Source organism: Camponotus floridanus, unplaced genomic scaffold (assembly GCF_003227725.1).
Source record: "Camponotus floridanus strain SB8 unplaced genomic scaffold, Cflo_v7.5 scaffold32, whole genome shotgun sequence".
Classification (NCBI taxonomy): domain Eukaryota; kingdom Metazoa; phylum Arthropoda; class Insecta; order Hymenoptera; family Formicidae; genus Camponotus; species Camponotus floridanus.
The window spans coordinates 1,574,073-1,586,500 of NW_020229459.1; the positions used below are offsets into that span (position 1 = coordinate 1,574,073).

General features: G+C 26.9%; 2 protein-coding genes across 2 annotated transcripts; both read left to right on the forward strand.

The window, feature by feature from the left end:
• The first annotated feature begins 3,253 nt into the window (after positions 1-3,253).
• Positions 3,254-7,401, forward strand: LOC112638555 (proto-oncogene tyrosine-protein kinase ROS-like). Its single transcript, XM_025410535.1, has 4 exons — positions 3,254-3,419; positions 4,845-4,986; positions 6,487-6,580; positions 6,723-7,401. The coding sequence occupies exons 1-4, from the start codon at positions 3,273-3,275 to the stop codon at positions 7,399-7,401; spliced, it is 1,062 nt and encodes a 353-aa protein (XP_025266320.1). The 5' UTR covers positions 3,254-3,272.
• Positions 7,402-7,589: 188 nt separating this feature from the next.
• LOC112638537 (protein sevenless-like) lies at positions 7,590-12,056 on the forward strand. The gene is made up of 5 exons (XM_025410475.1): positions 7,590-9,042; positions 10,131-10,235; positions 10,439-10,662; positions 10,925-11,398; positions 11,625-12,056. Exons 1-5 carry the CDS (start codon positions 7,611-7,613, stop codon positions 11,970-11,972), a joined length of 2,583 nt encoding a protein of 860 aa, XP_025266260.1. The 5' UTR covers positions 7,590-7,610; the 3' UTR covers positions 11,973-12,056.
• The last annotated feature ends 372 nt before the right edge of the window (positions 12,057-12,428 follow it).

Sequence of the window (12,428 nt, forward strand, 5' to 3'; positions counted from 1 at the left end):
TTAAATTCACATAACAAGACCGTAAAATAAAATCATCAGCTTATTGTTTATGTCGCCAAGGTAGGATACTAGGATAATTTATTGTGGAAATATTTTAACATGTTAATGTATCGTAAGATTAAAAGATTAAATTAATATATATATATAGTGATATATAACTATTATATAATTAACAAGGATTGCCGATTAAGAAAATTTAAAGCATTGGTTAAAATATATTTAATTATAATATTTTTAAAGAAATATTTTAAAGAAATATTATTATAATAAGCATCAATGATCGAAAGATCATAATATAATTAATTCTCTTATCCCCTTTTATGTATTTCCTATTTCAATTTTTATTCGTAGTAATGAATGATTGCGATTCGATAAAGATTTATCGTTGTGGAACATTTTTATGTCGTTTATCTGAAGTTAATTAATTTTTAATTATTAATAATTATAGCAAATTATGTTTCGATACTAATCATAGTCGTGTTTAGATTACAATATATGAGGCGTTTCCACCATTACTTTATTATACTCGAGTGTACCGTGGGAATGATGACAAAGCCCTAACATAGCGCGCTACTGTTTACATTTTATATTGCCAAAGCCGAACATCGTATTATCGATAATTCGTTGCCGACATATTTTATATATTATAAAATATACACTAACGCGGAATATTAAATTATAGAAGTATTTTAATTTATTGATTAAAATTGATTATTTATTAAATAATTCATCATGGAACTTTATGCATAAAATATCTAAATAATATATTATTGTAAAGCAATTTATAAAATATTACTATCTCTATAAAGTATTAATTAATACGAGAACATTTTATAGATATTTTAAGTATATTAAAATAAAATCCAGAATATTTTATATGTTATACTAATGTAATTTAAAAATTTAAATAATTTAGATAATTTAGAATGAGAGAGAGAGATTCGTAATATAAATATTCGTAAATAAATAAAATGAATGATTGAAAATGAATTATTGAATGATTAAAATAAATAAGATGCAGACCCGAGATAACATCACATAAACAGAATCATTGAAATTGAAATTGAAATATGCGATCTCGGAATCACATCATAAAGTACTTATTGACGTCAGCTGCGTTTCATAAAATGTTTTGCAGTCTATTGACGACAACAATTGATGGTAGTTAAAGAATTAAGTATCCATTGATTTAAATAATCTGTTGTTGCAATACAGCGAAAATTAAATCAAACTTCAAATTTTTTCTCGAAAATATTATATTAGAAGTGACATTGAAAAGATAATTTATTGAATCCAATAGATACTATCAAATTGATATAAATAAATTATAGAGGAATAAATTGTAAACAGATATTAGTATTGGAATGTTTGTTCAATATTTCATCAAACATTCGACATGCATATTTTTGTATCTTATGTAAAATTTGTGCTTTAATGTATTAACTAATATTAACTATTCTGTAAATTCATAAATATTAACACATACAATTGTAATTTTTTTTCAAGTCTTTTTTACATAATGTTTTGAAGCTCTTTCCTATTTCAAATTATATATATAAATTTTTGTACGTATACTGATATTATTTCTAAAGAGAATAAATTTTTATAAATTTATAAATATTTGTGAAAATATATATATTATTGTGTATCAATTTAAAGAAAACATTATATAAACACTTGTTGAAATTATTAAAAATATTCTTATGCAGAATGTCTCTTTAATAATACAAAAACATTTTTGGAAATAAAAATGTATCATTTAATATATGAATGGACTGAACGAGTCACAAGAGGAGACCGGTTAATATTACATAATTATTTTCAATATTTAACAAAGTGTGATTAACGTGTTTATCCCATTTTTTTTGGAAATAAAGCAATTGATTTATAGCGAAAAAAAGAGAAAATTTAGTTTTAAGCACACTAGTACATATTATAAAGGTTGTCACATACAAAATTACAGTAGTATAATTTAAATAATAAAGTAATTAATATTATAAGTTATTATAATATATTATATTACATTAATTATAAAGTTATATAAGTTATTATATTTTAGATTATTCCGTACAAATAATGATAATAATAGCTCGTAGAATTAATTATTTTATTTATTTTAGTTATTTTTACAGTTTACGTGCTATTGCATATTTATTGTATATTTATTTATATTTGTGTAAAAACGCTGCCATATTACGTATTGCTTGATTCAAAATGCATTGTGTGAATAAAAAACGTGTAAATCTCTTTTTTTCTAAGTCCATTATTACTTTTTTTATAATCAGAATATTTTTTTATATAATAAGTGTTTTTCTTATGCTAAAGAGAAGATTACGCAAAAATAAATGAATATAAAAAGATAATAAAATAAAGTTTAATAAAATTTATTAAACAGTCATATATATATATATATATATATATATATATATATATATGACTGTTTAATAAATTTTATATATATATACATCTTTGTCTTATATATATAAATTTTTTAACAAACAATTCTTAAGGATTTAAATTTCTTTTGAAATAACGAGTATCTTCGCGGAAACAAATAAATTACAAACGGAATGGAGCTAATAAAATGTCATGGTAACAGATCGGATTGACCATTCGAAGTCAGTTACTACTGTGATCGCTAGCCAAACGCTACCACGGTTATATACCGCTTGTTTCAAACAGCATTGTATGAAGTTTAGAGAAACCGTATAACTGTGTATGAATAGTGGATTTTAAAAAACAGCACGTAGTAACACAATCGTGCGAACAAATTGTCATAATTACATATTTAATAACAGATATAGCAAATACTGAGTGAATTCGATTATACGCTGTGTGTACTTGAATATGGCTGAAAATGTTACAAGATCTATAATTCTATAATTTCTTAGATTGTTTGTAATTTTATTGTGGTTATCTTTTTATTGGCTGCTTTTCTATTAATAAAAAAGAAAAGCTAATAATAATTATATTCCTGTATTCGCGATACAATCCAATGAATATGTACCATAGAAATTATTTACTCACTCAGAATTCTTTAATTTAATCTTAAGATATATACTGTGATCGTGATCATAAAGAGAAATCTAAAAACATAATAAAAACATTAGAAGATAATAACTTGCGATTCGTTAAAACAGACTTTTAAAGAATTTATTGAAAATATATATATTTATGTGAATTAATATCAATTCGATTTACACATCAGAATTAGTAGAGTGAAAAAAACAATTAATTGAGGGTTGAACGGAAACCGATTGAGTTCACTAAAAATGCAAATTATGTTTGGAACAATTTTATACGTTTTATTGAAAAGTTTAATATTGACAAAGGCAACTATCACGCCGAAGGATGATAACACTTCAAACATCCTTCAGGAAGAGAGTATTTCCATGTATCAGGATATAAATTTCACGCAGGTAGGAGATATTTTTCTTGATTAAGAAACAATTGAATGTTATTGCAGCTAGTAATGTGACTAAAAATGAATGAATAAATTATATATTCTATTTATATAATAAGATAAAATAAAATAAAACAATTCTCAATATAAAAGTAAAAAATATATATGATGTTGTAAAAAACAGATGGATAAAGTTTCGAAATTTTGTTTACAAATGAATGTTATATAGTATATTAAATTTAATTAAAACAATTTCTTTCCCCCCCTCTCTTTCTCTCTCTATATATATAATTATATATATAATAATTATTTCCAAAAATAACAATTTTTAAATTTAATGAAGTTTTCTGTCTATTATCGGCTACATTAATATATACATACGATGACACTTCAATAGATTTTTGTTATTTTTCTTCAGTTTCTAAACTTTCTTTATCTTTCTAGATATTTATAATATTTATAATATTTATTGATATATAGTAAGATTTAAGTAGATTTTATTTTAAGAAATTAATTTAAAAAGTTAGCATCACTTTCTTGTGTTAAGGGTAATTATATAACGAAACAGAGCTAAATATCGAGATAAAAAATCTGTCTAATAAAAAAATCATACACCAAACATTCTTCAAATTGTATCTATTAACGTTAATATTTCGATCGACGATACATTCGATAACAATTGTTAGAATTTATATTAATTTTTATTGTACATATATCCATTCATATACAATTACATGCACATATTCTTATCAAGGCATTATCGGTTTATACTATCGGTTTATATTATCATTTTCAGGATTTGATTGTTAAAAACATAACGACACTCGAGAAAAATCTTGACAAGGATATAAATAAAAGAATATATATAATTTCTATGACTAATATTTAATAACTGTAAAGAAACAATATTTTTAACCTTTTTATGCTTGTAGTACAAACATTAATAAAACTTTAGTAATATCAGCAAATTTTTGAAAAGAAATTTAAGTTATGATAAAATTGAGAAAAGTTAACTAATCTATCATAAAAAAGAATCAAATCGTTAGACAAAATTGTTTTAATAATTGCAAAGAACTACACTTTCGCTTCTACTACTTGCTAAAAGCTGTTATGATTCGTCATTGACTCTTATTAACCTATATTGATTGATTTTCTTTTTGATATGATGAATATGTTGTTAAATATTGATATACAAGATGTTTTTAAAAAAAATAAAAAATAGAATTTACAATATGAATAAAACTAAAATCGCATTGAATATATATCATTTAGGAATGGTTTATATCAAACCGGTATTATTAAGCATACAAAGAACGAATGGTAATTTTTCGTTTAATTTTATAATTTATATTTTTTATCATTAAAAGCACCCTCCCCCCAGAAATAACCGCTTCAACGATATTCATTTTATAATTCTTTTCGTATGTTACACTTTATGAAGAATATTTCAATGTCCGAGAAAAATTATCATCGTATATTAAATTTCAAATCTGACCGGAGTCATTCTGATAGTACTGTGAGAAATGAGCGAGAAGTCGATGAAGTTACGCTTGCAAATATTTCTATCATCCCAGAATCTATCGGTAAGTTACAAAAAAATGCATCAAACATTAATAACATAATCTATGATGAAAAAGTGTAAATATAATTTAAATTTAAGAAAAAGTGAAAATCAAACCTAAAAATATCTTCCAGTAGTGAAAAAAATATAAATTCTATTTTGTCCAAAAAAGAAATAAAAAAACATACTACAAATATAACATTATACGTAAAAATTGTCATGATTTAAGGCAAAGTCAATTTTATTAATTTGCTAATTGGTTTTAAAGCAATCGCAAATATTATACTTTTGATTTCTTAAGTTACAGGAATATTTCGAAAAGTACTTCTTATTTTATTGAAAGTTATTTATTCGTTTTTGCCACGAATTAACGATTACTTTTCCAAATCTTAAATGACGCAAAAAATTCTTATATTATTTTTTTTAAAGGTTAATATTATGTTAATTTCCATATTTTGTAGTTTGCTTTTTTATTTATTTTTTCTCTTTCCTTTACCCTGGTAGAAATTTTGATCAAGCGTTTGTATGGCACTGCCCAGAGTGCCACACTGCTACTTAAGGAACTGGCATAACACGCTGGTAAGAGCCATCCTCGAAATCGTCACGTTTTGCCCGCTGGCGCTACGTTGAAATGAATTTTGTGTGGTACTAACATGGCATTAACATAGTCCTAGTAAGATATTGTCATAGGGCAGATGCGGAATTACTGTAGTATAGCATAATATTGCTTTACGAAAAAATACTGAACTATTTGACTATTGATAAAAAACTTCCTACACAGCACCAAGTCGCCTAAAAATATTACTAAAACTGGAAAAGAAATTCTGAAATCCAACAAGGAAAAAAATTTGGAATCCCACAAAAAATTCACATTATTAAACATTTTTTTTAAATTCAGTTTTTTTGTCAGAAATTAAACTTAAATTGATAAAGTGATGTTAAGTAGAAAATGTGGTTTACTCGCACACAATCAGAGAGCCATGGCTCTCTGATCGTGTACGTGAGAGCAGCGTCCTTTTTTTGGCGATACTACTCACAAAAGAAAAAAAATACTTTAGATCTCATGTGTGTACCAGTCCTTTATATACACTTCATAAAAAATTGAATACGAGTTTAGTTAAGTCTGGTGTCGCCGTATTGCGGCAAGTAAAGAAACAAATGTCGTATATTGTGTTCTTTTAATGTTATCTTTTTTGATAAAGCGAAAAGATGTCTAAGCATCTGACGTGGCGCAAGTATGGACCGCATCAGAAGCCCAGTCAAATTCCAATCTGCGCCCGTTTAACTTTATAATAATATTACGCCATTTATATATCGGCCGCGACCATAGTTTTGGAGTGGATCTTTTCAGTTTTTGAAAATAAGGTTGTGACGTAACAAACTTCCATTGCGTTGACAAGTGTTATGGCGCCGGCAAGGCAATTTCTGCCAGGGTATTTTCACATTAAATTGTTCTTTCTGATTTACTGAAATAATCCATTTAATCTTACATATATTTATGTTACGATCTTAAAATCTTTAGAAAACAGTTTAAACAAGCCAACATCTCTCAGAGCATTTGTACAATTCGACAGTCAATTCACAGAAAAAGTAAACGACATTTTTGTGACATTGAGGTAAAGAATCTAAATTTTCAGTTTGTATTCTTTTATTTTTCTCTCTTTTTCTTTCTAAATTCAACGATATATCTATATCAAAATGTTAATTCTGTTATAATTTTGTTAAATATAAAATGACTAAAATTTTATCTTTTTACAGATGGAAGCAACCGGAATTTACCGATGAAATAATACAAGGGTACACAGTGCAATGTTTTGTTATGGAGGACTTAAAAGAGATTCAAATCTGCGACGATAAAAATATCACAACATTGGAGCACACGGTGCACAATCTTAAACCTAATACGACATATTATTTCCGAGTACGTGCACATACTGAAGTTATTGCTGGTCTTTACACGGATTTCATCAATGTGTCGACTACGCATGAAAATCCAATACCCAAATTATTATTAGTAACGGATGCTGGCATCCAAATATTGGACTTAGATTCAAATACTATTAATAATCTCGTTAAACAATTGGCCATATCAGATGTCGCTTACTGTGTCCAAGAACATAAAATTTATTGGATAACCGGAAATGATCTAATGACATTGGAGATTACTGAAAATAATATCACAAAAATAGCTAGCTTTCATAAGCTAGATCATAAGCTATATTATCTCAGCTTTGACTGGGTAGCAAGAAATCTATATATGTCCTATCAAGGGCCAGTCCGCTCTTTCATTGTAAAGTTCGACTTAACAATGTGGGAAAATGGCATAATTAAATTTGAGAATATTTTGGGAAATATGAATGAAATTTATAATTTAAATATATTACCGTCTATGGGGTACGTTTACTACCGTTCACCTAAAAAAATAATTTTGCATTAAAGATTTATGCAAATTTGTAATTTTTTTATAATTTTACGTGGTTTTATAATTAAGATTATAAGTAAAAGATAATAATAAGTTATTATATAATTATAAGAATTTCGAATTTTTACTACATATAAGTTTCTGTTTTTGTTAAAATAATGTTTTATAATGAGTAAAATAATTATATATTTTTTAGAATTTTATATTACACATTATACAATTTGATGCTTAGAAACTATGAAATGATAAAATATCATTTCCATGGAAACAAGCAAATTGATGTTATAAATCCTCCCTCTTTCAAATTTCATAATATACTTTCTTTTAACAATGTGATAATTGATAACATGAATAATGAAGAGTCGTTAATTTACTGGTTAGAAAATTGGAGTACAATTGTAACAGACATTAATATTTCTAAGATCAATAACTTTTTATCCAATCAAGACATAAATGATGACATCAAATTCCAATCTATGACGATTGACAAAACAAACATTTACATTTTAGCATGTTATTTTCCGTATTCATGCTCTGTATTTACACTCTACGTTTTGGAAAAGAAATATGCAAGTCTCAAGAGCGTCTCAAATGCATACAAATATGTTAAAAAGATACCAATAAGCTTAGATGAAAATGTGTTTTATAAAAAAATTTACGCTTTTGATAAATATTCACAATCATATCCTCCAATGAGATGTCTGACACCTGACGAAAAAGTTTATAATTTTGAGAATGTGACTGCAACGGCAAACAGCATCATTGTAAATTTACAGGAGTCGGTTGTAAAGAGTGGATGCAAAAAATATAATTTACCAACCACTATATATACTATCACAATAAGCCATTGTGTAGACGACAATCTCAACAAGCCTAAAGAATTCAATGTGAAGACAGCCGAGAGATATTACGAGATTCAGAACTTAACACCATTTACAGAGTACAAGTTGACATTTACTTTAAGCAATTTTTACTTTGATCAATTATCAATAAATCCATTGGATTCGAACGTAATACGAATAAAAACTAATTCGGGCAAGCTTAATGTACCAGAAAACGTAAGTGTTTTAGCTTTGACGCCTACTATAGCACTAGTTTATTGGATGCCACCCAAGAAATTGAACTGCGCAGTTGTGACCTACGAAGTGCATTGGAAGTTAGTGAACGACACGCAACAAGAGAATAAACAATTTATTAATGTGCCGAAACGTGTGGCAGATGGCAGATTTTTCACAAAGATTAACTTGTCGCTACCAGTACAAGATTACTTGATATACGTGCGTGTATATCCAATTAATTTCAGCGATTTCTACAACGAGAGTTTAAGCAAGATCGATCACATATACTCAGAACCAAACAATATTACTTTGAGCGAAGTCAACACAAATAGCATGGACATTTCATGGATCTCAAACGTTAATCTTACGGTCTTTCCTACACTAGAGTACAAAGATATTGCAGCAGAAAAATGGCAAACAACGAAGTATATTAAAACGAATGATAACAAAGAAAGAAATATTAACAAAGAAATAATATATCATATCGAAAATTTACAGTCGGAAACTTTATACAAGTTTCGCTTGATATTGATATATCCCGAATATGAGGAAACTTTTACATGGCCGGCTGATGAAAGATTTATTTTTTCAACACTTGGTAAGCAAATGAATATACCGACACAGCACAATAAGGTTGCAGATATAGTGAAGAATAATTTCATTAAAACATTGCAATATTGCAAATTGATTGCAAAATTCTGCAGAGTCATTGTTATAAGATTGTGATGAAGTTAATATGTCCACTTTTTACAAAAAAGTATTGTAGCAACATTGCATAATATATTTGAAAGAATCTAATGTTATTGGAATCATCTAACAATATTACGTATAAAATATTTTTATTTCTGACAGACGAATATCTTGGAAACTTTATAATTAAATTAAAAAGCTTGATATATTAGAAACTTAATATAAATAAAAGCTTTATATAAATAAAAGTTTGCATTGGCTTCATATCTATGATGCAATATTTGCAATAATTAACGAGAAATAAATTAAAGAAAATCGGCCGTGAAGAAAATCTGCGCGAATAGAAGCGCGCGGCGGCGAAGGCGGTCACACTGTAACATAATGCCGGCGCGCGTTGAAGCGGTGATTGGGGAGAGGAGGAGCGATATGTGTGTAGATGCACGGCGAAGGCCTTCGCCGCCGAGCGCTTTTATTCACGAAGATTGGCCGATTTTCTTTAATTTATTTCTTGTTAATTATTGCGAATATTGCATAACTGTACAAAACTTTTCTTCTAATTTTGAGCTAATCTACCTTAACTTTTTAAAGTTATGCTCACTTTCATGACACCCTGTACACAAATATAAAAAAATATATTATTACATTACTTTTATAGATTAATTGAAGAGTGTTCTAGTTTTACAATGTTTTCAAAATATAAATATCATACCGCTAATTTACCTTTAATTAACCTTTAATTAACCTTTAATACCTTTAATTCATATTAATTTATTTCTACAGTGTTGCATTGCAATTTGCAATAATGCAACATTGTTGCAAAGTAGTTGTAATATTTTGTGCTACATAAATATTATAATATAATGTGCTGATTTTTAAAAATATGAATAGCCCTAAAATTAAAAAAAATTAAATTTTTGAAATTAAATTATAAGTAGAAATATGTTTTGAAATTAAACACATACACGAAGATATTAAAATTATTTTTGCTTAATATAGGTGACATTGATATGAATTCGAGCATTCATGGTAAATATTACCTACCATTGATATTAAGTTTTATTGTTATAGTTATTATAACCTACATCTGCTACATTTATTATTGTAAGTATATTGATATTTGTATATTTGATATAGGTATATCGACTTGAATTGTAGATTATACATATATATCTGATATAATATCTAAAAATTTACTGAAAATAGTAATTTACTTATATAAAACTAAATTTAAAATAATAAATTTACTAAAAAACAATAAATTTTATAATACATAATTACATAATTAAGTCGAAATTTTATAACAGTGTATCGTCAACGCAGAGGTAATAATGAACAATTTTTGTCTTCAACAATGACTGATATAGAATTGGAGAGTCTACAGGAGTGGCAAGTAGCTTGCCAAAACACTCAATTCAATACGATTTACAGTCCTATGTTACATTATAATCCGGATGAATGTGCGATAACTAAAATAGCACATAAACAAATTAGATTTACAAAACATATTGGTAGCGGCGCATTCGGAATGGTAAAAATTAATTTTTTCAAGCAATGTTTCAAATTAATTTTTGGATCAACAAAACAGATATGTATTTTTTAATAAAAATATAAGTTACATAAATTTTCATAATAGATTATAAGTAATATAAAATTTGGATGAGACAACATTCACTTTATTATATATTTTCCGTTAAATTATTCAATATAAAGTAAAATATAATATTACGTGACATTAAACTATACATTTTCTAGTGAAGTACGCATGTAAATTTATGTGAAATATTTCGCAGGTGTATCAAGGAAATGTGAAAAACTTAGAAAGTTCGAGCACAGAGATATCCGTTGCAATAAAGACGCTTCGGAAAAATGCTTCTTCCCAAGAGAAAAATAAATTGTTAAAGGAAGCCGAGCTTATGAATCGTTTTAGACACAAACATATATTAAGATTGTTGGGCGTTTGTTTAGATGGGGATCTTCCGTTATTAGTGTTGGAATTGATGGAAATTGGAGATCTATTAAAATATTTGAGAGATTGTCGAAATTTGGAAGCGTCAGATTCACACGCTTTGCGTTTGCAGGATTTATTTGCCATGTGCGAAGATGTTGCGCGAGGCTGTTGCTACTTGGAAGAATTGCGTTTCGTACATAGAGATCTAGCGTGTCGCAATTGTTTAGTATCTTCAAGAAATCGCGAGAATCGTGTCATTAAAATTGGAGATTTTGGACTAGCTAGAGATATCTATATGGATGATTATTATCGCGTGGTAAATACAATTATTAAAAAAAGTTAATGATTAAAAAATGAATTCTTTTTAAAATACTTTTTATTTTTTTGTCATAATAGTATCGTGCATTGTTTCTTCAAGTAATATAGAATATAAATAGTTTTTATTTATATATAGCAAGAGATAACGTTTTTCTGTTGGCACATATTGTAAAAATGAACAACTTGAACCAGAAAATTAAATTTTTGTTAAAATCATGTTTTAGAAAGGAGAAGGTTTGCTTCCTGTTCGCTGGATGGCACCCGAATCTTTAATGACCGGAATATTTATTTCTCAAAGCGATGTTTGGTCATTTGGTGTTTTAATGTGGGAAATTACTTCGTTGGGTGAACAACCTTATGCTGCCAAGACTAATGAAGAAGTGATAAATTATGTACGTGCTGGAAGCAGATTGTCGATGCCTCTTAACTGTCCGTCAGCATTGTACCAGTTGATGCTACGTTGCTGGAGTGCAGCGAATGCCAGACCAAATTTCGAATTTTGTCTGAAAAATATTATAGCATTAAGAAAGAACATAAAAGATGCCTTACTGAGTCCAGTCGATATTCTTTAGCCGATATAATTAAATTAATGTTTATCTTCTTTTCCAAATGATTCAATAAATCTTAATGTAGAAAAAATATTTCTAGAATATCTTTGAATTGTTTCTGTTATTTTCAGGTTTAATCTTAATATTAGATTTATCAATGAAGATAAAAGAAATGTTTTAATCTTACTTTTCATAAAATCTTGATTAAGAAAAAATATCATATCCGTTTTCATGATTGTACAATGTAATATAATGACATTTAATTTGTGTTTTTGAGTAATCAGTGCGAAACCCAATGATTGCGATTATATATATATATATATATATATATATATATATATATATATATGTGTATATGTATAAACAATATTTTTTTCAACATGGAAATATAATTAATTTTTGATATCATGTTTGATATCATGATCGATAATTATAAACTGATTGTAAAATTTATGAGCGAAAGAGGAAACACGAATAAAA

Coding starts and splice junctions, on each gene's coding strand:
- LOC112638555 (XM_025410535.1), top strand. CDS start 3,273: ATGCAAATTATGTTTGGAACAATTTTATACGTTTTATTGAAAAGTTTA. Junction 3,420..4,844: donor AGGATATAAATTTCACGCAG/GTAGGAGATATT, acceptor CACTTTATGAAG/AATATTTCAATGTCCGAGAA. Junction 4,987..6,486: donor TATCATCCCAGAATCTATCG/GTAAGTTACAAA, acceptor TAAAATCTTTAG/AAAACAGTTTAAACAAGCCA.
- LOC112638537 (XM_025410475.1), top strand. CDS start 7,611: ATGCTTAGAAACTATGAAATGATAAAATATCATTTCCATGGAAACAAG. Junction 10,663..10,924: donor GTAGCGGCGCATTCGGAATG/GTAAAAATTAAT, acceptor AATATTTCGCAG/GTGTATCAAGGAAATGTGAA. Junction 11,399..11,624: donor TGGATGATTATTATCGCGTG/GTAAATACAATT, acceptor ATCATGTTTTAG/AAAGGAGAAGGTTTGCTTCC.